Here is a 27,171-nt window from a genome sequence, read left to right as displayed (position 1 = left end):
CTTGATTGCTTTCCAAAAAAAAGGGAGAGGGGATTAGTAAGATTATTAAAGAGAAACACGATCACTTTATGAAAGTGTATTAAAATGCATCTGATATGCGTTAGCCATAGGGTTTTGAAAGAGTTACTTTGAAGCTAGAGATTCTCCTATCCCCCTCCTCTTCCTCACAACTCTTTCACTCTACATCCCACTGTTAAAAGCATAAATTGTAAACTCTATGTGTAAGTAGATGGAGTACGCAAGAAGTAGCTGGTACCAAATAAGCAATTAGTGAGAGATAGTTACAACTGTCTTCTGGTTTTCTTTCCGAAGTTGTGATACTGACATTTTGAACTTATTCTCTGATCATTTTAGTAACTTATTTAATATCACAATATTCAAAGCAAACGCCAATTAGAAGACACCCGGGTCTTCTAATCTGCTCCTTAACTTTTTGTGTGGTGGTAAATCCAGCATACCACTAAGAGGAGTTGCTGATTCACAATGCGCCACCTTTGCAAACAGTTATTGGACAGTACATTAATGAATAAATAATTCATGCCTACGCCACTAAGCGAAACAGAAGTATTCCTGGAAAGATGATGGATTAAACCCAGATCAGTTGACTGGGGGTGAGTGCTTGCAATGTTCAACACTCCGTCCACCATCCCATTTGGTTTTGCTTTGTTTGCCCTAAATTGGCAGGGTATGCCCGGATGTGGGTCTCTTGCCCACTTTGCCACTGGATTCAATCTAGCCTGGCTGATGAGGGCGGTTAGCCCGAAACAGGTCCCAGGATGCTTGTTTCCTGTCCAGGGAAGACATGGCTTGGCAGTTCGGGCTGGACTGCTCCCATGAGGCACAGGGTCAGACTGATTTGCATATGGCCATGTCTGAACTGGGGTGGTGGAATGAGCTAAAGAATGATGATGGCTTAAACCCAGATCAGTTGACTGGGGGTGAGTGCTTGCAATGTTCAACGCTCCGTCCACAATCCCCTTTGGTTTTGCTGTATTCCTGGTTTTGTTAGCCCTTTGTATCCTTGTAAAAAATACAAATATATTATCCACATATCTTTTTGTGTCTCTGCTTTTTTGGTCCGGGCATCTGCCAAGATTTTTCTCAGGTTACACAAAGGTCAGTGCTCTGATGTCAGACTTCAGATGTCCAATTAAATGATTCCTGGCAACACACTTCTGTAAATCATGGCAAGACCAGCTCTTTAGCACGGGGTGTCCAATGGCAGTCTAGGATGGCTAGATCTAGTGCAAGGTTTCAGCATATCCTCATGAAATACCATTTAATACATTTTTATTCAGTGAATCTAAGGATTCATTTACACCGTGGTTACCCTAAAACTGTAGCCCCGACCTGGCCTGCCTAGAACTACTTTGGACACCCCTCCTTCAAATGATCATAATAATTATGACGATGCCTGGTATCAAATATATACCATCCTGAGTGCTATATACCTTTTATTGCTGCTAATATTTTAATCCATAGCATGAATCTCCAACAATTTGTGTATATACACTTCAAAATCATATTTCTAAATAACCCTCATTTTTTACTGCAGTATGAACTCTGAGCTGTTGACAGCAACACCTCATCTATATTTGGCAAATCTAAATTTATTTCAAGCCAGCAGATTTTAAAGAAGTGTGAGAGTTGCTGTCATCCAGCACCAAACATGTTTCCGCACAATGCTATGTTTTGTCTGAAACTTCACCCGGCGCTACGCTGATGGCTACAGTGCTAACAATAACAGCGCATTGTTCAGGGTGGCTAGTCAGGTGGTTTTTTTTTCCATATAAAAGTGTCAAGTTCATTTCACGAAAAACAGATTTGACTAGGTAATCTGTAGGATTTATAAGCAGCATATGGGTTCGACATATGTGTGCCCCCAAGACACATCGCGGAAGCAAATGGCCATATTTTCACCTGTTTTTCGTGAAACAACTGCTGAGAAATGGGCTTGGAGGCATTCCAGCTAGCATAAACGGAACTGTACGTCCACAAAGAGCGGCTGTTGTCCGAGGATTACTTTTACCTTAGAAAAAGCAACTTTCTCTTCCGGTTTATTATTAAAAGGATGTTTTTTGTTGAAGTTTGCACATTTGGGTGTTCCCATGTGAGGCAAGACACAGTCTTCGAGTATGAGAAAGAGCTCTCCACAAAAGCTGTCTCTGTATGAAAAGTCTTGGCAAGCAAAGCGATTAAAAATGTTGCTTTAAATGCTTTTTACAATGGAAAAAAGAGAGACCAGGGCACACATTAGGAGAAATAGGGTAATACGAAGCCAAGGGAAGTAAACAAAATCTCTAGACGACAGAAACTCAGTGCAATTGCACTAACAAAGCAAAATGGAAGGAAAGGTGACCTATAAGAGGCAAAGGGTGTAGGCAAACAGAGCTACTCGCTACGGCCCGATTCACAAAAGACAAGTGGAAAAATCAGAAATGTAGGGACAGCTCCTCCATTTGAGCAGAGGAGCATCGCCCCCACAAGCCCCAGAGCTGAAAAATAAAACGGTAATAAAGTTTAGTTATTATTTTTCAGCAGCCCGTCCCGTCAGGATGGGTCGGGGCCAGAGCTGCCGAGGGGCAGCAGCAGGCAGCTGGGGACTTTAAAATGTGCAAGTCTCTTTGGCCGGCCATCTTGGGACGGCCAGCCAGACAAGCGCATTTTAAAGTTCTCTAACCTAGCTGTCTTAGACAGCCGAGTTAGAGAAATCACAGGCCTCCAGTGCTCTCAAGTGCTCGGAGAACCTGCTCTATCCACTCCTGGCGCTGCTTTCATGCTGTGAAAGCAGCACCAGGATTGGGTAGTGCGGTTTCCTGCATCGGGAGCTTACAGGAAGACACCTGAGAGGGGAGGACGTAGCGCTGCAGAGATAAGTATTTTTTTTTTGGGCCCCCATCCCCCTGCCCCCGACCCTTGGTACAAGCCAGCCGCCACTGCTGAAATTGACTCAGGCAGGTTTTTTTTCAATTTAGAAAAAATCCAGTAGAATTAATGCATAGATGTGTATGCAAGTCATAGATATTATTTTACTTAATACAATTTGGTAGAACATATCAGTGCTGGGAATATTTCACCCCACAAAGGCCCTCATTACGGGAGGCCTCTTAATTCTAAGGGGCCTGGAGTTACTGGTATTTCCAGGATCAGTAAAATCGGATGTGGGAAAATCAGGCCCATTATTCCAGACTTCTCCTAACGGACCCCCAAGTAGGCTGGTTGGTAAGAAAGATTTTTTTTAAATCTGCATAAAACACGTTATTGATTTGTTGCCTTTGATGCTATAGAAAGGCCTAGGTCTTTAGCAAGATAGGTCGGCTGTAAGCAAAATGATACATCTTCTACTGATACAAGGAAACGGGAAGGTCAGACAGAGTAGTGTGAAGTAGTCAGGTTGACTTTGAAAGAAGATGAATATATAGGTAGAGGACAATACAGTGAAAGCTATTCACAAGAATGAAATAACATTCCTTTTAATTTTCCAACTGTTGGCTTAAGCACCAAAGTTTTACATGGATCAATATCTGATGCTATATGTATTCCCTCACAGCAGATGTGCCAACTCGCACAGCACCACCGTGTGTCACACAATATCGGCTTTCTCCACACGAGCACCCGGTGAAGAACCAACATCACACGGTGGTAGGGTAGGCATGCAATTAGCGGGTATCAAGCTCGTCTTTGGAGTCTCTATGCAGCTGGTGCCCAACAAGGGTATGAAAACACCCTAGGACGTCGGCGGGAACCTCAGGAAGCTTTTACATTCTTTTTTGGAAGGAGTGGGTGACTTGAGTCTCCAGTGCCCCACCGCCTGCTTACATTGTGAATTTTTTTTTAAGTTAGCAGGTCTGCCACAATACAGTTTTGCAGTACAATGAAGTACACATTGCTTTCACTAATAGAACCACAATGTGGACAGGCCTACATAACAATCAGGCAGTGGACGATGAGCTGCCTGATTGTGGGGCCAGTTTTTCGGGTGTTTGTGGGCCTGTGCTAATCTGCTGGGCCTTTTTTAAGGTAAATGTCCCTGATATCAAAACAAACATTGGCTGCTGCAAGCTCAAATCCATGCAGCATTCCATGCCTTGCAAAACACTTATACAGCGGGATTTTACATGTTCAAAACTGGCCTGATTTGCAAACATGGGCCACTGTTTTAGCTATGTGATTTGTTTTTGGGGCCACTTTTTATTTGGTGCCTGGGCCTATTTTCTTTCCCAGCACGACCCTGTCGAGCCACAGCAAATACACTAGAGGTTTTGTAATTCCAAATGTTACATAATTGTGAAAACATAAGACAACTAACAGCAGATATGCATAAAGATACTGTAATGGAGAGACAGGGTAGTACACTCACTATTACACACATTAGATATATGGATATTTAGAAATGTGTTTAAATGTACCCAGGTTGACAAAAACCTCACTGTTCAGCGTTGCTTTATGTTCTTTTGCATGAATGTAAAATACATCTGGAAAATATTATTATTTAGCTTCCATGTGTTACAACTGAGCTATTACATGTTACAGAACAGGTTACAATAAAAAAAAACATTGATTTAAATCACTGGGGAATTGGCAGATTATAAATGCACCAAAATAAAAATTTTAATTCACTAAAACGAGTTTTGAATACTTGTGTTTATCGTATGTTTACTATATAGTTATAGCACATGAGCTGCAGCATAAACATCATATATGGCACACATGCTACAGTTAAGAAGAATGTAGGAAGGGTTTTTGAGTCCGCAAGAGGGTTTCTGCACTCGAAAACCTTTAATCTTATGCACAAATAGTGATTCGGAAAACGTTTCCTGAATCGCTCAATGTGTTTAGAAATGGATATGGAATCAGTATTTGGAATGGGCCTGTTTTGAGCGCCACTTCTTAATACTAATTTGATACCCGGTGTGTCAATGTTTTGCAACCGTAACCCAGTCACAGAACATTGAAAAGTTACCAAACCCCGAGTTGTGTGGGTGACCCATTCACAAAACGAAAAGGGTCATTTTGAGACCCCTTCTCATTTGGGAATTAAAAATCGAAGAAACAAACCCAAACTTTTCAAAAACAAGAAAGCAAGGAAGAAAACCGTGCTGCATTAATTAAAAAAAGTGTACATTATTTAAAGGCAATCACAGTCATGGTGGTCTGCTGATCACAGCAGGCTACCATACCAGTGATGCTCACCAATCAGAGTGAGTTGCAATTTGTGACCTATCTAATGAATATTAAAGATGCGGCTTGGATTGTGACCCCCTCTGATTTATTTCTGTTGCTACATTTTACTACATAAGCCGGTTTGCGGAATAATTAACTGGCTGCAAAAAGTCTGTGTGCAAATTGCAACCACTTTTTGCAACAATAAAGAAGTAATATAGAGCGTGAAGGTGCAGCGCAATTTAGGGGTTGCATCTGTCGTTTTCATACTTTTTTTTAATTAAGAACCCCTATAAGGAAACTCATTCAGCTATGAGGGACACAATTCCAAACACATTATACAGAAAGAAATGTCAATTTTCAAATATGATAGAAATGCTAAAAGGTTGTAACATGATTGCCCATTTTCTGCTGCTGGGGAACCTTTAGTAAGAGAGGCCCCCTGGTTATGTTGCTTAAACTGAATTCCAGCCTTTGTAATACTGTACTAAGATCATATTAAGTAATATAATGCAATGCAACTTTATATAACAAAACACAACATACATAAAATTGCATTATGTGCACATGACAAGTATTCTCACTATGTCATACCAACCCAAGGGGGGAATCTAAACATTTGACTACTGCCTGAAAATTTGTGAAAACATGTTTTATTCAAAACAGACATTTGACTCAGCTTGGAACAATAAGCCTTTGCTTGCAGCATTAGCTACATCTTACAGGAAAGACTACCCCTCACATGTTGAGAATTTTCAGGCTGCGGAATGAATTCGTCCAACATGCTGGCCATTTTCTTTAAATTGTGTAAGTCCAGAACAGATGGAACAGATCTCGCAATGTTTTAAGTGAGATCACCAAAGGCTCCCAATTGACCGGCCTGGAAAGTGATCTGCATTTATGTCCAGAACACACACACTGCAGCGGGACGCAAGGAAGATAGCAGGATCCTGCCAGAAGTCATTTGCTTGAGATCGCGTAGTGAAAGACCACCTCTTGGGTCTCTATTAACGTAAAATTTGGAGAGATTCTTTGGGAGTCAGAAAGGAGCCACACATGAGTGTGTGTCACTTGAACCTTAAACAATAATACAGACATACCATTACCAATAAGGTTTGAGAAAGGAGATTGGTAAAGGAGATATGTCATGGCATATCATGATTAGCCACAACTATACCTTTTAACCCCTTCGCTGCGGGGTGTTTCCCCCCCCCCCGCGCTGGGAGGGGGGGAGGGGGTCCGCGCACGGCGCTGCTGTGCTTGTGACAAGCTCGGCTAGTCATGAGGCATAGTGTAGCTGCACTCATGACGAGCAGAGCTCGTCACAACCACCCCCGTTTTTCGAACGTTGAGCACAGCGGGTGCGAATGTTCCAACGGTCATGACGAGCTGAGCTTGTCATGAGCATGGAAGAGGTTAATACCAGTGATGAAGACAGTGCTCTGAGAGAATATAGCATATCGGCCACTAGGGTGCAGCTGATGGACAATTATTGCCCCTATTAATTATTCTGCACCACAGTCTGGGGTGCAGTGTAGACATAGCATGTGCTTTATCACATTAGGAGGTGAGAATGTTATGCTTCTTTTGCACATTAATTTCACACGGTTTTATCTGACAATTTGTAAGCAAATTCACATTTGCATCCAGTTGGTAATTCATACAGCCTTTCGAGTGAGGGCCATAGTGAAGTACATGCATTTAGTTGAAGTATATACCAACCACAAATCTCAGGGCTCTTTGGCACACATCAGAAACAGGCAAGAGAGAAGGAAGCTTGCCAATGTTTCTTAGTGTTGAGCAAAGGTTCTACCTGTTCCCAAGCACCGGACGTATATTGGTGCAAAAATACCATAAAGGCTATACACAGGTATATATGTGATGTATTCCCCTTCGGCCATTGACAGGATCATGTTTTTTCCTATAGATTGTGTTTCTTGTTTTCCTCAATTTTGAAGAATGTTGCCACTGGGGTTTCTATGTAACAAAAAGAGGCAACGCAACTTAACTTACAGAAAATGAAATGTGGTTCAGCTACTTTCAGTGACAAGCATGAACATTTGTTCACAGATTGGAAGGTACAGTGAAGGTTGGCCTCAGCAAAAGTATGTGCTACGATACCCAGACAGTATTGTTTGAAAGAACAATACACTTGATAGGAATTTCTCTCAGAATATCAGATTACCGGCTGGAGTGCCACACCTCATCACAAAGGTGGCAACTGCATTCTGTTGGGAGTTTCCAGACATACAGAAACTCTTTGTTCATTGGCATGGCACCTGTGACCTCCTTTCAATTTAAGGTTTTGTTGATTTCCTGATTAATGTGCAATACATAGTCAGATTTCCTTTGTCACATATCTTATGGGGTTTGCAGGTGCTGCTTTAAGTGCCCACCCTTACACAGGGCCCGCACCTGTGGGAGTGACTACAATTTCTATCACCATAACAAAACATTCAGGAGCCACTGAAACTGACAGAGAGTATTCAACACTCATATGAATCAAGTTGCAGCCTTACCCAATTTCTCATTTCTAACAGAGAGCAGTAGACTTATTCCGATTGGTGTGCTGTAATGCTTAAATCCCAGACCTTTCAAATAATCAACAACTGCGCTTTAAAACCCACTAGCTGTTCAGATTTGTGGTTTTAAGAAATGACTATGTGTATGACCTTCATTGAAGAACATGAACTACACAGTCAAATGCTCAAACTTAGGCCATTTACAGGGGACCGCCTATAAACAATTGGTAACTGTGGTTCGATGGTATTGCCACTCACATACCATTCAAATTTCCTTAACCCCACCACCACGGCCGGAATTCTGCGCCTGTGCGGCACATTCCGATCGCGGGCGTGGTCATGACAGCTCCCGGCCGTCATCAGCACATGCCCACCGTAACTGATGACGACCGGGAGCCGTCATCAGCACCGATGGGGTTAAAGGTATTCTTTCTAATACAGAAGGCCTTCTGGGAGCAGTGCGTCAGCTACTTCAGGCAAGCAGCCTGGCATCATGTTCCCACCAGTAAACAACATTCTACTTTTATCAGTCTCTGGGATGTCAACTTCCACCACATAAAAAAACTAACATTCTTATACAACCTTCTTAAATTTATATTAAAAATCAGAAAAGAGGGAACTAGAACTATTCTCCATATTTGCACAATTTCCTTACGCTTTTATAATTTGTTTGTCATTCCAAAAGGGGTGGTAATACTGCAACCGGTAAACACCAACAATGCAAAATGCTATATTTAATAGGTGCCGTATTCCCACATGATTAGAGCTTTCCTGTGTTGAATGAAATATAGCCTACAACATTGGTGTTGGTGCCTCTAATTTCTACAATATTCCTTCTTTTTGATGACTGTGTGCAGCCTAATTACTTTCAATATGTAACAGCCAAGCCTATTGATTATGTAAATAAACATTTAAATAACGCATTTATAGTAAGTAGTATTCAGGTCACATAATGTAGCAATAAAACCAACCACTAGTGGTCCCTGCAATTCCAAGCTTAAAAACAGCAATTACTTTTCCTGTGGTCATGTTCCCTGAACTCCAGGAAACTTAAGGCTAATCTTTTCAAGTATGAGGGAACTGCTGCACTCCTTGCAGCCCCCACAACACTTAAAGACATGTTGGTGGTGCCCCAGCCCAGATTTGGGGAACCACCTGCAGCATAATATATGTAGATTAGCCCATGAAGGTCATTATTGAGTGCTCCTGGCTAGGAGCAGTAAATAATGAATGAGCGTCGTTGGCTGTTCATTTATTATTCTTCCTTTTTACAATCTTTTTTTCTTAATTTTCTATGGGTGTTCTGGTCCTACCCAGGAAACCCAGACCTTTATTTTTGTTGGGGGCCGCAGGGGGAATACCAGGTCCCCAACCACCTCCCTTCAAGGAGCCCCGTTCCATGAGGCCGAACAAGAGCTGGCTACAGTACCTTTCATTTTTTAATATAATTACTGGGGTGCTCCGATCCACATAATTTTTTTATGTTGGGGCCATGGGGGAGCCCTAGGACCACTCCTGGCTCCCTGCAAGTGGCCCTCTGAGTCACGCAGGAGCCAGCAACACTCATTTCTTTGCTTCGAGGTGTACTGGTGCCCACCTGGGGCACTCCAGAACATATTCAATAGTAAAAACTGTGGGGGTAACCGCAAGGCCGGAGTAGCTCCTCCGGCTCCCCTGCCAGCACCCATCCCTGGTGCTAGCGGAAGCCAGCCTTGCTTCCACCCGGCGGGAGCAGCTTTTCCTATGCTCCCACAGGGCAGGAGCAATTTTATGTTTTCCTGCCAGGAGGAAAGTTTGTGCTCCCATAGAGCGGGATTAGCTTTCTGCTCCGGCCGGAAGGGAGCACAAAAAGACTTCCCTGCCCACACTGTTAGGCAGGTAAAAGACAGTGTCTCTGTGGATGGGGCTCCTTGGAAACCATCCCTGCCCCCGTCTGGGGATGGGTATCTTTATGTTTGGGGACATGGGCCATGCACACCCCTCCCTATTTTTAAAACACCTGTCCCAAGTGATAAGGTCCCAGTGGCGTCACTGAGGCTCTTTTAAAATACCCACTGGTGGATGGGGTCCCTAGGGTCTTTTTAAGACTCAGGGAGAAGGCTGCAAGACCCTCTCCATTTTGATAAAAGAGTCCCTAAGGGATTGGTCCCCAGGATCTAAGGAAGGCTTGGAGAGGGGGCACACACCCTCTCCTAATAAAGAACAATGCCCCATCACCCCAGGTCGTGCCCACACTAGGAGTTTAAAAACAAAAAAGGTGGGACCCCCCCAACCAGGCCTGGGGGGAGAGGGCTATCTCTACCCTGCCCTCTTATATGTTTTTTTTTACTTTGTAGGAGGACAGGGGACTGAGTCCCAGAGTCCAAAATGGCTGCCATCACTTTGTTGATGTAGGTGCAACCAATCAAATCTCATCTTGAAATCTGTTGGTTCCATGGATCCTTGCCCGCATGAAATATCTATACTGTTTTAACCTTAATTTCTCTGAAGCTACTGAATGGAATTACACCAAATCACAAAAAGCATGCTAGATCTTGCTTTCTTCAAATTTGGTGTAATTTGTTTAGCTGTTTGGGCTGTAGAGGTGTCTAATTTTCCTATGGAAAAATGAATGGGGAAAATGCATTTTGGACCACCCGCTTTTTCTGAGCCCCCCCACTTGATGGATCACCCCAAAACATTCCTGGAAGGAGCTGAGATGGAGGAACTTTTGTTTTGGAAAGTTTTGTGAAGATTCATCAGACAGCGCTAAAGGTATTAGCAAACCCAAAAAACTATTTCCTATGGAAAGGTCATCATAACTATTACTGTCCAGTGGCAATATTTATATATATTTCTCATCACTGAAAAATAGAAGAAATACAAAAGTAAATGGATAATATATATAAAGACACACACACACACATTTATCTATTTTTTAATTTATTTTACCAATTTTCTCTTCTCATTTTCGTTACTCCTAATGTTCATAAACACCTTAATCCACCAAGTCTTCCTCCCTTTAGTTCCAGGCATTGATTCTAGGCATAATGGCTCTGTGCCTTTAAAGGGTCTTTATTGCCACGCACATTACATTGTAATGGAAGTGTTTACATCTTCTAGGAACCAGAGGATAATCTGGAACTGTTCTTTTGATTGAACAAAGGCCAAATGGAATTATGTGATTCTGCAGCCATAGCGTTTTCTGCACAATTATAGATTATCTAATTGGCCACATATTTCGCGACCTGCTACATAACCACATAATGCACCATCTGCTCCACAAATTGCAGATTTTAACAAAATAAGTTAATCTAACTCAAAGGGATCCAAAGTTTCATAGAAAAAAGGCCACAGATAGTTCTGTATGGTGGCAGACCATTTCCAAAGATGAACTAGTCAACCTTTAGTTGCTCGATTCATTTGGTAAAGCGGGACTAAAGAGGTGAAACTTTTGCCCAGACAGCGTAATTGAGGGTTAAAATGACAAAACTGCTTAATAATGCTTAGTTTGTCATTTCATACAACATCATTTAGTCAATCCTATCACATAATTTGACCCTCCATTGATGCATTAGTTTAGCGGCGCTGTTAAAGACACAGAGTATATAGAGTATTGTCTGCATATAAAACATTTCTGAATGTAAAAACAGTATACATACACAACAAGAGGCACCAAGCAGGACCCTAATGTTCTTTTACTACTATTGCAGCTACTCACCATAAGAAGGTATTCCATAGGCTTGTCCCGGGGGAGGGTATGGGCTGTAGGCCGCAGCCTGCTGAATTCCTGTACTGTACTGTGTCTGGCCATAGGCTGCCATCGTTGGATAGGATGTGGCTGACACAATGTGAGGATAGTGCCTGAAGGTACCAGAGAGAGGAAAATATTTTAGAGCTCTTCTTGGAAAAATAGAAAGATAATAGATGTTATTTAAATTGATATTCATGTAACAAATATAATTTGGACACAGCAAAGTAATCCATAGAATGAATATGTTGACTTTGGAGTTTATTTGGGATTACAGCATCTAACTACAATAAAAATACATTATTTTGAAATTCCAGTATTGTTATACTGACACACGGTACAAAATTAAGTAAAAGGGCAGTGAGTCTATGCCAATTTACACTGGTAAAACATAAACTAGTATAAAAGAAACAGCAAACATTACCTAAAACCATTCTGATATGTGCATTCACAGAAACCACACTATTCCATTTATCATCAAATTGATTTAAGCACACTGATTTAAATAAAAGAGGTTTGCTGATAAATTTGCAAAGCAGGTTAATGGTACATTTTTAACACCCTTGATGTTGGTATTTATTACAATAACAAGCTAATGATAGGCCCAAATTCCAGTTGTTCGTCTGTTAAATTGAGATATTGTTACTTTTTTGTACACTTGTAAAAAAAAAAAAAGGCCCTGATCTATATCCTTTGAGTTTCCTAGTGAACTGTCTTGACACAGCCAAGAGTGGTGCTAGTGATGCACAAAGTGGTCAAGCATTGAAGTCTAACAAGATGCTGGTCTTTACAAAAACACAAAGAATTGCATCTTAACTTGAAGTTATTCTAAGATATCTGTGCATTTTAAGATGATTTGTGCGTTTTCATTGAACAACATTACTTACACAGAGGCTTAGAGCCCAAACCACCACATAGTATTTATTATTATGCTATTATTTAAAAATATTAGTTATATTAGCACCTCTAGTTAGATCTTTTGTGTTCAATTTGTTATTCTGCACAGAGGACATCAACTCGTTGTGCCTCATCAGAGAATCATACCTCTGCTAACCTTCAATTCCAACAATGTAGGTCTGTAATGGCCAATTAGATGAGTCAAAATTGCTTAAAACTTGATGGTGACAAAATAGAGTTTTTTCTTTTTGGCAGACATCCACTAGCCTGGACACCACAATACGTGCCTGAGGAACTGGGATCCCCCAACTGCACCTGTTAGTACGGTCAAAGGTCTATATAGTATTTTCAAAAACCAACTTTCTTTTGGTCCTAGCAATCGTGTGGCTGCTACCTGCTTTTACTTACTGCGAACGTTAATCAAAATATTTCCTCTACTTCCTAACCTCTTCGGGCAAAATAGTAATACAGGCTTTTATTTCTTCCTGGATTAATTACTGAATGTATTAATTTCTCAGGCCGCCTCAACATCTCGTTCAGCGTCTGCAGGTGTTTCAAAACGTGTCAGCACCCCTAAACACACCTAAACAAGCTTTCATCTAAACTCATCTGACGGCCCGACACTGGCTCCTTGAGAGACTTTTGCTTTTCTAGCAGCTAAACTGCGGAATTGACTTCCCGTACGTACCTGGGACTCCACTAACAAAAGTTCTCAAGAAAAAAATGAAAAGCTGGCTTTTTCAACAGCTATAATCTGCCTTTGGGCTTTTGCTCCTACTTGGTCAAATTATATATAATCAAAATGTCCTCCAGGTAACAGTAACCTTTTACTAGTTCTCATTTTAATTAATTGTGTAGTACACTTGTAAAGCGCACAGCTGCCCCCGCAACGGGGCGTCCCGGTGCTGTATAACGCTGTGGAACCCTTCCTGGCTCTCCCTGTCAGATGCCCCTCCTGGGCACCCCCAAGGTGAAGCTAGGCATCCCAGCGCTGTTGGGGCCGTTGTGGAGATTAAGCAAGCTATTGCCCAGAGCTGCAGAGTGGAACCCATGATTAGAGTAAGCGCTGAGGCGAGAATTATCGAGTCCGTGGACATAGAGCCCAAGACCCTGCCGCGTCAGGAATTGAACCCTGGTCCCGGGCCTGGTCTCTGCTTCAGAGTCTGCCGCTTCTAACCAGTGAGCCACACTTCTCCATACCAGTGAGCCACACTTCTCCATTCCTTCATCATACATTGGGATCGACCAATAAGAGAGCAAAAGGCAATGATCGCATTCCATGAAACTTCAGCATCTTCTGACTGGAAAACATGTCTACCCAATAACCTGGGCTTTCTTCAGTGTCATTGATTAGTGCCACACACCCATCCCGGACTAGGTTCATATTCAAAAGACCCAATCCTCATCTGTGAGTCAATCAAGTGCTCTAATCATTAATTATGCACCGTGGCGTAGCGTGGGTCGATCAACAGGGGTGGTTGTCCCGGGCAAGTATTGCGCCCCAACCCGTGGGCAGTTAGCACTTCCGGAGCTAACGGTCCAAGGCTTAGAGGCACGATACTCTCTTTAAAAATGTTGCACCGGGCACTGGCAACGCACGCTACGCTGCTGATTGTGCCAGGGTGAAACATTGAAGAACTGGGAACTAACAGAGCTTGATGGCCGCCACGCACTGAACGGTACCACCATTGCGAAAAAGCTACTTTTTTCAAGGTAGTTAAAAAAAAGAACGTTTTGTTATATAATGGGGCTAATTTGTGGTTTGCATTACTTTGCTGACAATAAATAACGGCTGGGTGGATAATTACACAAGTTGCAAGTTGAAATTTATCAAACCTGTTGACAGTTAAGTGGGGTGATTTTCCAACCAGCGGCTGCTAAATGAGCAGTAAGCCACTGCACACAGATGATTACACCCTAAAGGTATACCATAAATTACAGAGCTGGCGGTATCCTTTCTTAAGAGACAGAACTGCCACTTTAATATAATGTAAGATAGTTGGAACAACTTACTTCGAGTAATTCAGCAAAGGCGTGAACTGTTGTGGTTCCTTGTCGCTGCCTGAAAGAAAGTTCATTATCAGGTTGTTTTGCTTTCTTAATGACATTGTCAAAAGTTCAATCAAAGACATGTTAAATAACGATTCTGCACATAGGTCACAAAAGAAAAAAATATGCACCAAAGATTCAATTAGGAGAGCTTTTGTATGCCTGAGTTCTGCAGTTACTTTGTGCAGGGTTATTATACCGCCTATGCTCGTAATACATTATTCTGTGTAATACAGCACAACTTTCTCAACCACAGTAAGTGTTCTCCAGTGGTAACTTCAGTGCCCAGTTCAATTGCCTAAGAGAGTGCCCATTACTGCCCCACTTCTCTCTCAAGAGCTTCATACCTGGAGTACCCTGTCATCTTCTCATTTTGTACCTTATGGACCCTTAAACTCAATAAAAAGAACACTGAAAGCACGTAACCCCTTATAATTGTTGAGGACTTGCGTTTGAAATGTGAAATGGCTTTATTCATCATTTTTTCCCTATCTCCTTTGCCTTATCTACATACGGTAAGAAGAGTGTCTCTCTCTCTTTCTCTCTCTCTCCATATTACCTACTGGCGATAGCCAGTAGGTATATATAGTTAGGATTTTTTCTCTATGGAACTTTTGAAAATTCTATGTCTAATAACTTTGGCGTTTGTGGACGGAATTGGCTGAAATTTTCAGGAAAATGGCACATTTTGTTTCTGAGCAGCCCCTGAAAATTTGGGGGGGGGGTTTGTCAAGGGGGGGCCGAGAAAAAAGGGGGGTCCCAAAACGCGTTTTTCCCATGTTAATTTCCATAGGGCGGTTGGCCTCACTTTTAGCCCGAACGGCTGAATGGATTTCCACGAAACTTGGCAAAATTGTAGGGACTGTTAGCCCGATGTGCCTTTGCTAGGTCTCAATATATGTGCTTCAGTGGATTTTGAGAAATTAACGTTTAAAACAAGATATATATCTGTAACAGCGCTCCGGGTAGCGCTCCGGTTCGCGAACTTTTCGCGTATCGGAACTTTGCGAAGCGAAGCTGATTGGCTCTCCGGTGTCTGTCAACATTCTAAACAGTCCGGAGCGGCCGCCATCTTGTCTCTCGGTAGGATCGAGAGACAAGAGGAGGCCAAAACAAACGGGGAAATGAAGGAAAGGGGGCAAGGTAGACCCCTTCTGACCCCCTAGGATTGATGAGGGGGATATTATAGAGCCACGCGGGGCCCCAAAAAAAAAAAATCCGAATTTTTCGCCGTAGAGACGCGTCTTGGTACGCGAACCGGGCAGCTAACCGGGCAGCTAACCGGGAAGCTAACCGGCAGTGTAACGGGAGTCTGAGGAGTAGCTGATTGGCTGTCAACATTGTAAACAGTCCGGAGCGGCCGCCATCTTGTCTCTCGGTAGGATCGAGAGACAAGAGGAGGCCAAAACAAAGGGGGAAATGAAGGAAAGGGGGCAAGGTAGACTCCTTCTGACCCCCTAGGATTGATGAGGGGGATATTATAAAGCCACGCGGGGCCAAAAAAAAAATAAAATCCGATTTTTTCGCCGTAGAGACGCGTCTTGGTACGCGAACCGGGCAGCTAACCGGGCAGCTAACCGGAAAGCTAACCGGCAGTGTAACGGGAGTCTGAGGAGAAGCTGATTGGCTGTTATCATTGTAAACAGTCTGGAGCGGCCGCCATCTTGTCTCTCTGTGGGATCGAGAGACAAGAGGTGGAAAAAAAAAAAGGTGTAAATGAATGAAAGGGGTAAGGCAGACCCCTCCTGAACCCCTAGGATTGATGAGGGGGCTATTAAAGTTCCCTGCTGGGCAAAAGAAAAAAAAAATTGCGATTTTTCGCGGTAAAGGTGCTTCCTGGTACGTTAACCGGGCAGTTAACCGGCAGCGTAACGGGAGTCCGACATATTGTGTTTTTTGAACGTTTGTGCACGTGTGGATTTTGTCTAATTAAGGTTAAAAAAATATATATATATCTTTAAGCGTGTTCTGGCGCGCTTACGTTTTGGGTTTGGTATGCGCTGCAGAGACGATACGTCACGGTTATGCGATGCATCATGAGGCGTCTCACGGGCTACGTGATACGTCACTTAATAAAGAATATATTTTACAGCTATAGATATTAGCTTTTAAAAAACCAATGAAAGTCACAGAAAAAACCATAGGTTATAGACCATATATAGTTAGGAATTTGCATTTACAAAACCTTGAAAATTCAATGAAAAAACCATAGGTTATAGACCATATATAGTTAGGGATTAGCATTTAAAAAACCTTATTTTATTTGCACAAAACCATTGAAATTCCATATATAGTTAGTTGCACTAACTATATATCGCGGACCCGCAATCCACTGCTAATGATGTCACATATTACATCATTCATGACATGGTCAGTGACATCACTGATGACATCACTGATGACATCGCAAATGACATCACTGATGACATCACTGACATCTCATTTGACATTACTGATTACATCACTGATGATATCATTTATGTGATAATACATCTTCAGACTCTAATATAACCATAGATACACTCAGTGTAAACAGGCACTCACAGACTGTCACACATCCATGGAGTTACTCACACACCTAGTCAGTCATGCAAAGAATCAATCACATCTCCATTTCCTCAACTATAGAGTTATACACACCTTACTTATTCAAACATAAACTAACACATATTTACTCTCTTATACAATCCTTGATACAAGTTCACAATGATTCATACAGCCACTCTCACATTCACTGGCTCTTCTGTTCAGTTATTTATATATGTCAACTCTCACATGGAGTGTGTTTTACATATGTACTTACTTTGACATGTAGCACTGAGATATCCATTCACTCACCAATATACTCATGCACACAGTCAACTGTCCATACAGCTGTTTCTACATGCACTTTTGAACCCATACACCTAGGGAATCAACTGCTCACACATCTATGCACAGAGTTATACACCTCCCAGCCACCTACACACATACTCAGTCTCCCATACAAATACTTGGGCAACCATTCAATAACCCATATAGTTTCTGATATAGCTACTGATTTAAACATGCAGCAGTTTACAGAACAACATAAATAATGATTGCCAAATTAAGACACTTTAATCACTAACCCATGCACTCAGTGAGACACATTTAATCATTCTCTCATACAGTCAGTCATGCACCTACTAAATCCTTCATCCAGACACTTATACATCCACTCATTCTTCAATATGTAAGACATATTTCAACTTTACAGAAACATACAGTCACTGGGTGTTGTCATCAGTGATGTCATCAGTGATGTCATTTGAGATGTCATCAGTGATGTCATCAGTGATGTCATCAGTGATGTCATCAGTGATGTCACTGACCATGTCATGAATGATGTAATATGTGACATCATTAGCAGTGGATTGCGGGTCCGCGATATATAGTTAGTGCAACTAACTATATATGGAATTTCAATGGTTTTGTGCAAATAAAGTAAGGTTTTTTAAATGCTAATCCCTAACTATATATGGTCTATAACCTATGTTTTTTTCATTGAATTTTCAAGGTTTTGTAAATGCAAATTCCTAACTATATGTGGTCTATAACCTATGGTTTTTTCTGTGAATATATATATATATATCTCAAAGCTCCATTTCAAAAGAAAATCGGGCACTTACTGGGTCAATAATTAGCTTTTATTCCTCCAACGAGCAGACGGGTTTCAGCTGACATGCCTTTCTCAATGCTATATATATATATAAATAATCGCTTTGGAGAACTACGTGGAGGTCAAAAGAATACCACGTGGATTAAGGATATTCACAATGCCCACTCACCCTGATACTAAGGAGGAATTGATTTTGGAATGGGTAGATAATAACACACAGTGTTCCCTGAATATGATGCGCATACTTATTAAACATGCTAAATTGGACATTGATGAAATTACGATAAAGATCAAAGAAATCGAAGACCTGGTTTCTAAAGAGACCAAACAGGATGAAGTCAATAAAATGAGATCAGAAATGGAAACCAGACTGGAGGCATATGAAACTGATATACAAGAACGTAAAGAACGGAAGTTTAAAAGAGATGAACTTGACTATGTACATGGCCGCATTTTAACCTTTGCACGGCGCTATGATAATCTCAAAAAGAACTTCCCTTCCATATACAAGTTTCAAGCGGCAGTGAATCAGATGCAAGCCTTATTGAAACTACAGGTGAAATGCCAAAAAACTTCAATATTTTAGAGGAGGTGAAAATGGTGAACTTGGAAAAAGACATCACCAGAGGGGGAGGAAGAGCAAGAACGCACTTTCGCAATCGAGGAAGAGGAAGAGGCAGAGGTGCACAAAACCAACCAAATCCCTCACCAGCACCAGAAAAACCCGCCGGTCCAAGCAACGAAAGAAGGCAGTACCCCCTGCGCAACAGGAAGTAACCAATCTAATAGTCAACCTCTCTCAATACCAACTCACACAAGATGAACAGAATGTATTGAATAAAGGCCTTTCCTTCTGCCCAGAAGCCCATTTTGACTACGCACAAACGAAAATTGACCTGTACAAGTTTGTAAGGAAACTAAAATTGGCAAAAATCCATGCAAATCGAATTACATCAGAATGCATGAACAACAGCACAGAAGAAGCAACGGAAGACAACGTTACCACTACCATTGAACAAATCTCTGATTTAAGAGACACATTTGAGGCAATGTTTAATCCTGAAGGAAACATCATAACGGATACCCAAATGTTGGAGCAAATGAATATTCAAACCAACTTGAGTAAAAATACAGGATTGAAGAACAAATCCCGATACTGTCCAGTCCTGTCGCCTGGCAACAAAATCGACTTGTTCTCGGATGCCTTGATGGAAGAGCTTGACAATCTCATCAAAGTCAAAGATAACAAAAGACAAAACCTATCCATCAAAGAAAGAAAGGCACTCCAAAATTTGATGGACAACCCCGGTATAACGATTAAACCCGCCGACAAAGGGGGAAATATCGTTATCCTGGAGACTAAGGATTACATTCAAGAAGCGGAACGCCAACTTAATGTCCAACAACATTACAGCAAGTTGAAAACAAATCCTATAGGCAAAATGATGTCAGATTTGAAGGAATTACTTACATTGTGGCAGGCAAAAGGACTGATTAATGAGGAAGAGTGCAAATACATGACCATGGAGCATCCCATCACTCCATGTGTGTATTTCTTACCTAAAATTCATAAGACACTAATTCACCCACCTGGAAGACCAATAGTGTCCTCATGTGACTCACTGTATGAAAAAGTCTCAAGGTATGTGGATAACTTTCTCGCTCCAATTGCCCAAAGTATGCCATCATACCTCAAGGACACCGGAGACTTTCTGAGAATCTTGATGGATATACCATAAACTTGAAAGAGGAGGAGACACAGTGCGTCTCTTAAGACAAATGGAATCCCGTCTCATAATTCAATTCCGCACCAGACATCCCAGAGGCATGAACTTTGGAGAAGACCTCCACATACATCTGGAGTGAGGAAATGCCCAGTTGAACTTTGATGAACTGTAACTAGGGTACTATACCCCAAAAATCCTAAAATTATGGACTGTAAAGTAAAAAGCCCTAAGTGTAAACAATTTATGATGCTTAGAGTACTATACTCTGACAATTTCAGCACACCAGTCCTTTGTGTTATTTTCAAAAAAAAATTTAATGTGTGCAATACATTGCTTGTAAAACTACATATCCCATAATGCCACTTAAAGGCTAATATGGGGCAGTATTTAAACCAAAAGCAAAAAAGGACTCACTGACCGTGAGAAAAGCCGTGAGGCTGAAACGCGTTGGTGGAGTGTTTGTGTGAATAAAAGCTGAATACAGTATCCAGTTGTGCCGCCCCCTTTGTTCAAAAATTAATTTTGGGGCTTCGATCCAGCTCTTGGGTTGAGCACACGCTGTCGAGCGCTCTCAGGCTTGGAAGGATCGTGTTGGATTAATATATATATTGTTGTATATGAAATACCAGCATTTGTGAAGCGCACAGCTACCTCCGAAGAGGTGTCCTGGCTCTGGGGGCTGTCGGGAAGATTAAGCGAGCTATTGCCAGAGACACAAGGTGCTGGGCTAACCTGCCACCGGCGATCGAACCGTGAGCCCCCGTGTTCCGAAGTCAGCCGCCCTGGCCGCTGCACCACACCTTATATATATGTATGGAGCACACACGGAAAGAAGGAACGCCTCTCGGGATTGTGTTTGTGTAGGATGGTGACCCTTCCTGCACAACAACAGTCCTGCATGCAATGCAGATACCCTTGCACCATGGTGCAAGGGTGCCTGATTTGACGCTAGAGAGAAAAGTGTGCACCAGCGCAGGAGGCAAGGACAGTAATGCACCGTATTTCATAAATGAGGTGCATTCCTGCTCTCTCGCATTGGCATTGTGCAGCACAGCATGCATGCTTCTTGCACTCCCCTACGCCAACTATTCATAAATAAGGCCCTAAGTCTAGGTTCAAATATGCTGTAAAGACCCACAGGTGAGGTTTGTGTAAGTATGGTACCAAAATATCAGCGGACAGAAATATTATGCTATACATTTTGTTGCCAAAAATTCTGCCCCATTGGATAAAAAAAAAAAAAAAAAAAAGAATCAACACTCACTGGAGATATTTTTGCAAATTGTATTTACGAAACAATATTTATTTCATATTATATGATTGCAAGCAATACTCAGACAGGCATCTGTTTGTGAGGGCCCAAAAAGCCATGACTTTGAAGATGTTCACTACCATCTACTTGCCACGCTTTCACCAGGATGAAACCGCTCTTCCATGTCTATCCTTAAACTTAGTTCTTTGGAAAACCAGCCTTTCTGGTAGGCATTCTGTTGTTATAACTTTCATCTGATGACATGAAATATCCACAGGTCCTGAGTTGGTGAATCGTGATCTGGGAATTACACCAGAAGGTGCCATTTTTATGCACCCAAGTTTATTTCAATTATTGTTTACTTAGTGCATGGTGACTCTGTGAGAATCATAGTGCTAAGGAAAGAAACCTGACAGGGAGAAGGGAGGAAGACATGGCATACAGTTCCAGAAAGAAGGAATCAACAAAAGAGCAAGTTCTTATTGGCTGTCCTACATGAAAGGTGACCGGCTGCTTTCCTGAGGTCAAAAGGGAGTTTAGTCCAAGCTTTGGACCCACACAAGTTTGAATCTGGGGGGGTTGTAATAGAAGGTGAGTATTGGACCAGCGAGTCCACTTTGTCTCATACTTGGAAACATGCACAAAGTTCACAAAAATAATTCGCATTGCGGCTACATAATTGTATGGCAATCAGTAGCGGCTGCCCTTCATAACAAGTGGTAGGGCAGGGGTGGAGGTGTGGGGGGTAAATAATACAAAAAAAGGCCCTTACCTGCTGCTGCAGGCAGCTGTCTCTCCGTTGTTCTGCTCCAATCCCTGCACACTGCGCAGGCTCCTAGAGGCCAATAAAGATGCTGCTCTCACATTGGTAACACAGCATGAGAGCAGCACCGTGATTGGTCTGAACGGGCTTGTTTAACTCTAGCACAGGTCTAGGAGCATGTGCCTCTACTCCACCTGGCTGCCCAACGCAGCATGGGTGGAGAGAGATCCAAGTGCACATGACGGTTTGGCCGACCTTAGACAGCCAGGCATACCATCATGCGCACTTACAGTGTGCACTACTCCTCTCCCTGCTCTCGTCATGGCCCCGCCCTGAATGGGCTGCTTTTAGCGGAAAGAAAAATAAAATTATAATAAATTGATTTTATAATAATTTTGTTTTTCCTGTTTCCCTCAGTTGCCTGGCTCTCAGCGAGAGGGCGACGCTCCTCCGCCGCCATAGCAGAAGAGCCACTGCTGATGGCAATAGTAACATTGACCAATCAAGAATCACTTGGTTTTCTCCCTAGAGTTTCCAGTACACTGGTGTCAAAATTTTTTAAAAACACCTCACAAACTGAACACTCTGATACAGTTTCATCAGTCTCATCAAAGAGACATGGATATGTAAGGTTTAGATACAGAATTGGTTGTTTACCAACTTTTTGTCTGGGTGTAAAGTAGTGCAAAGTGGCACAAGGCATTGTGTTGATTTACTTACCATTAAAAAGGGCCATGGGTGTAGTAAAAACTGGGCTCCACCACGCGCACATCCGCGCAGCCCTATGTAAATCCATGAATGAGCGCTACTCTCACTGCCAAATCAAGGCGGTGTAGCACTCTGACATCTGGCCTACACCGTACATATACAGCAGTTTCCAGACGTGTTTCCAGTACCTTTAACTTACAGGAGCGGCCCCACATATATACAAACTGTGGCAGTGTGATACATTGCACCACAGCAGCAGGGGTGGCTCCTCCATTTGAATGGAGGAGCGACGCCCCAGAAGCTCCAGAGCAAAAAAAAAAAAATGGTCATAAAATGTATTCATTGCCGTTTTATTTTTCAGCAACCCGTCTTGAACTAAGTGTCAGGGCGCGGTGGGCCAGCGCTGCCAAGTGGCAGCAGCAGGGACTGCGTGTTTTAAAATGTGCATGTCTCTTTGGCCAGCCATCTTGCGACAGCCAGCCAGACATGCGCATTTTAAGGTTCTCTAACCTAGTTGTCTTAGCCAGCTGGGTTAGAGAAAGCACAGGCCTCCAGTGCTTTTAGGAGCGCTGAGAGGGGCCGCTCTGTCCAATCCTGGTGCTTCTTTCATGCTGTGGAAGAAACACCACGATTGGGTAGTGCAGTTTCCTGCATCAGGATCTTCCTGGAAGGCACCCGAGGGAGGAGGACGTCACGCTGCAAGGTAAGGGATTTTTTTAGCCCCTCCCACCTCACCAGCCTCAGTACAAGCCAGCCGCCACTGCACAACAGATGGCATCAATGTGGATGGGAGCAAAAGTAAGAGTAAAAATAGAAAATAGGGAAAGAGTATACTGTCCTGACCACATAATACCACACATGGTCACACCAGTGGTAAGCAAGCACTAGCCAATGAGACCGCATTGTGCAATGTCACTGTCTCGAAGAAGTGAAAGCATACACTCCCCCCCCCCCCCCCCCCCTCAATGAGGTATGCCGTCTGGAATGTCTGTACTTCTCAGAAAATATAAATTCCAGCCACGAAAGCTCCCTTTCCATCAGAATACTTGTACTTGAAATTATTTGGCAATGAGTAAAAATATGTCGTGAATTTTTTGTCTCTCTGAAAACACAGTCACTCTGTTCCTCCTGAAATATAAAAAATCAAAATTTGGTATGCCGTATCAATATTTTTTTGTCGCCAATTTCCATTCCAATTTGGAGTTGCTCTGCAGAGACTGCTCAATTCCCTGGGTGGCTAGTTAATTACTAATAAAAATATGATTCCTAATACAGAGGCAACGACAATCCGAATGACGCTGTTTTTTTTAGCAGTTCGTTTGGTCTACTAAAACTATGCATGCCACCTCACTCTACGCGGAGGTCAAGTGATAGTTGCCAGGGGGGTACACAGCCCCTTAAGGGAGCTTTGTCGCGCTAACAGAAGCTGCAATTACAGGAAAGGTTTCCATTTTGCGGGCTAAGCTAATACAGGCTGCTCCGGATGAGAGCCGCTTTCCATCCCTGAGGTGGGTGACAGGGTTGGATTGGTAACGCAGGCCCTCGGGAAATGGCTGAAGGGCTGGTATCCGAGTTCTAGCTCTGGGACGCTTTTTTGGGCAGCCTAGGGGCTGTATGTGCCGGTAGGATGCCGGCAGCGGCCCACTGGGTACAGGGCCGGACTGGGAACCAAAACCGGCCCTGGCAGAGTGCTCTGGCGGCCCCCCCACCCCCGGGGTCTGCCGAGCTCTTTGCCGGGGCCGGTTTTTGGCCGAATTTGACACAGGGCCGATTTTGCAGCTATGCTGCAAAAACGGCTCTGTAACAAAATCGGCCCCCAGGAGCCCAAAACGGCCCTCACCCGTGCAGCGCACCGGGGGATTGCCCGGTGCCCGCTACGGCCAGTCCGGGCCTGACTGGGTACCTGAGTGGCCTTTCTGGAGGCAGCTGGGCAGAGGTATTGTTCTCTTTCTCACGCTGAGCTGGCCCATTAATGTATGCTGATTGAGGGGTGGAGGGGGTGGGCAGAGGGGTCCTGAGCAGAAGTGGTCTCACTAGCATTGATGTGTGGCTCAGCAATGTGAACTAATCATTGCATTTTTTTAAATCTAAGTGAAGGTAATAAAAAATGCCCCCCACCCCCTTTCTTTTCATAAAACTTCACTGAAGAAGAGTTTTGTGGAAAGGCAATACGGAAATTTGGGCCACTTTATTTTGGTGTGCCTGGGCCTATTTATTATCCCAATCCAACCCTGGTGGGTGATAGAGGCGGACTTTTGCATTTTTCATGATATGGGAGCTGAAACCGTGGCGAGGATACAACCAGTGCTTAAAATAGGCCAGTACAGTCCGGTACGGAGTACCAGCACTTTTTTATTTTGAGAAGGAGAGTACCGGCACTTCCCAAGAGAAATGTTATACTTTTAATTGGAGAGTACCGGCACTTGTCAGAAACAAGCAGGAACTCTGCCACAGAGTACCTGCACTTCTATTTCTCCATTTCAAGCACGGATACAACACAACAGAAAGGTCTTTCTGCTGCACTACACCCGGAAGCATTTGGACAGTCGCGGCTACAACTATAAACATATGATGGGGCGCGGTGGCCCCAATCCCACCATATTTACTTGCTCCCACGGGTGTGGAACTGTTCTACTCATATCAGTGTCCTCGAGCAGGAAAAGTAGGGACTTCCTTCCTATTCAGGGGAACAATAAAGAATCCTGGAGCTGCTCTCAACATGAGAGCAGCTTCAGGGTTGGTGGGAGCAGGCTAACCCAGCGCTCATCTTGAGGCCGGGGGCCTGTGCCAGCTATCTCCCCAGCGGTTTCACAGCCATGGGATTGCTAGGTGCGCAGTGCGCATGGCGGGCTTGACGTAGCAAACCAGCGGCTAACCCGACATGTGCTCTGGAGGGAGGGCTGTAGTCATGCAATCGCAGGATTCAGCCCCTCCCTCTCCACTCACACTTCACTTGTGTAAAATGCCGCTGATGTTCCACTTTACTTTTTACTTTTTTGCGAGTGCCTGCTGCACTCGCAGCAGGCGGGGCGATGCTCCTCCCATCGAGGAGGAGGAGGAGGATCTCCGGCATTTGGAAGAGGTTCACAAGATGTCTACAGGAGCCAAACCTAGCGCATCTTTCCAAGTTATGTTCAAACTTGTAATGAGAAAACAAAAAGACCATTTTGGATATCTGAAAATGGCGCGGTTCTTTTATCTGCTGCACTGATTTTCACGTGACCAAGTGATGCTTTTCTCCACCTGTCATAACTTATATGGAAAATAAAATTTACAACACCAGCATTTTATCATAGACAAAAATGTCTGAGGAAAATGTTTACACCTCAGCTAGTGTTTTTTAAGCATAGATTGAATTGGGTCCTATTCTGGGCTTTTGCTTGAAGCCGCTAAAGCTTGACAGTGGACTTCCTACGCTGAAAATATACCTTTTGACGGCACCTGCTTCTGCATAGATTGTGGGAGCAAACCTCTCCTTACTGTTGGTTTATCACAGAGATATATCATTTCCTATTGAAATAGTGTTCGTTTATAGTGCATGCTTTCCCCAGTTTTTTTCCTCCTGTCAGATACTGATGTTCAGAAGATAACTGCATAAGTAGAGCTACATTCTAATTTTGTGAATCTCAAATTAATTCTGTTCCAGTGCAAGTCATTTCTCATTGCTAACTGCAAAAAGGAAGATAAATCATCTTTACAGTTAATTAGGATGTAAAGCACTTCTGCTATGTTCAATCAATTAATTGCAATTCGACTTTATATAGCAATCCGGCCTCGGTTTGTTTGCACTGTTCGTAGGGTTTATTATTACCCAATTCAACAGCTCAATTTACCGACCTCAGAAGGATAGAAGGCTGAGCTGTTCTTGCCGGAATACAAACTCATGGCTTCCAAGTCAGGGAAAAAGTCAGATGCACCCTTTTAGCTCACGGGCTCAATTTCTCCGCTGAATAAAATGTTTAAAAAAAACACTAGAGAGACAAAAACGTTTTTCATAGGTGTGTTAGTTTAAGGATTTCGGCTTATGATGTACACACTGTACATCAACAAACAAGAAATAAGAGTGCAGACATGGTGCAGTGAATTCATGTTCGGGACCACCCATGTCCCATTCATGATTGCTCATTATTGTCGCCAAGGAAAGCAATCTGCAGGTCCCGAAGGCTAATGCACGAGGCCATTACCGTGTTTGTGGGCCAACAAAAGGTTTCACAGCTTGTAAAATTAAATGCCACACTGAATAGGGGACTTCTGTGCAGCCACTAATTTCCAAAACGTTGTACAAAATAAATATTACAAGGGGTTACCTTTCCTGCATTTGGCTGCACCTCAAGCAGCAGAGATGTTTGACTATTTATTATACTTTCCAGGCTCTGCCAGATACAGCTGCTTGCATTTTTCCCATTAACCAATCACAAGACTGTAAAGTGGGGAGCTGGGGTGGGGAGGTCACTGATTTAAGTTCAGTCCATCCAATTTCAAGTCTACAATGGCTGGCCATTCTGCTTTAATGGTACGCCCCCTGAATGCCCAAGCTAGTGTGAAAAGCGTGGTGACCATTCAGTAAAATCAATAGACTGGGAGGGGACAGACCCTCCACCTGCCTGCAGTATGGGGGGATTAATAATATTGGACCCTATCGGTAGACTCGCTGATGCTCCTGAATTGGGCAAATTTTGGACAATTTTCAGCTCTTTGGGGGAAGGAAAAAGAAGTGTCA

At 43.0% G+C, this 27,171-nt stretch overlaps 1 protein-coding gene across 2 annotated transcripts in view; it reads right to left on the bottom strand.

Moving 5' to 3' along the window:
- EYA2 (EYA transcriptional coactivator and phosphatase 2) overlaps window positions 1–27,171 on the bottom strand; it is a 284,272-nt gene that overhangs the window by 141,167 nt on the left and 115,934 nt on the right. For both annotated transcript variants that reach the window (XM_086932597.1, XM_086932598.1), the window contains exons 3-4: window positions 14,326–14,374; window positions 11,386–11,528 (exon numbers count right to left, since the gene is read on the bottom strand). In XM_086932597.1, coding sequence (XP_086788723.1) covers window positions 11,386–11,528; window positions 14,326–14,374 — 192 coding nt within the window. The remainder of the gene's footprint in view (window positions 1–11,385; window positions 11,529–14,325; window positions 14,375–27,171) is intronic.

The sequence above is a fragment of the Lissotriton vulgaris genome, chromosome 7, assembly GCF_964263255.1.
Source record: "Lissotriton vulgaris chromosome 7, aLisVul1.2, whole genome shotgun sequence".
Classification (NCBI taxonomy): Eukaryota; Metazoa; Chordata; class Amphibia; order Caudata; family Salamandridae; genus Lissotriton; species Lissotriton vulgaris.
The sequence above is the reverse complement of the archived record's forward strand: the minus strand, read 5'-3'. Positions and strand labels throughout refer to the sequence as shown.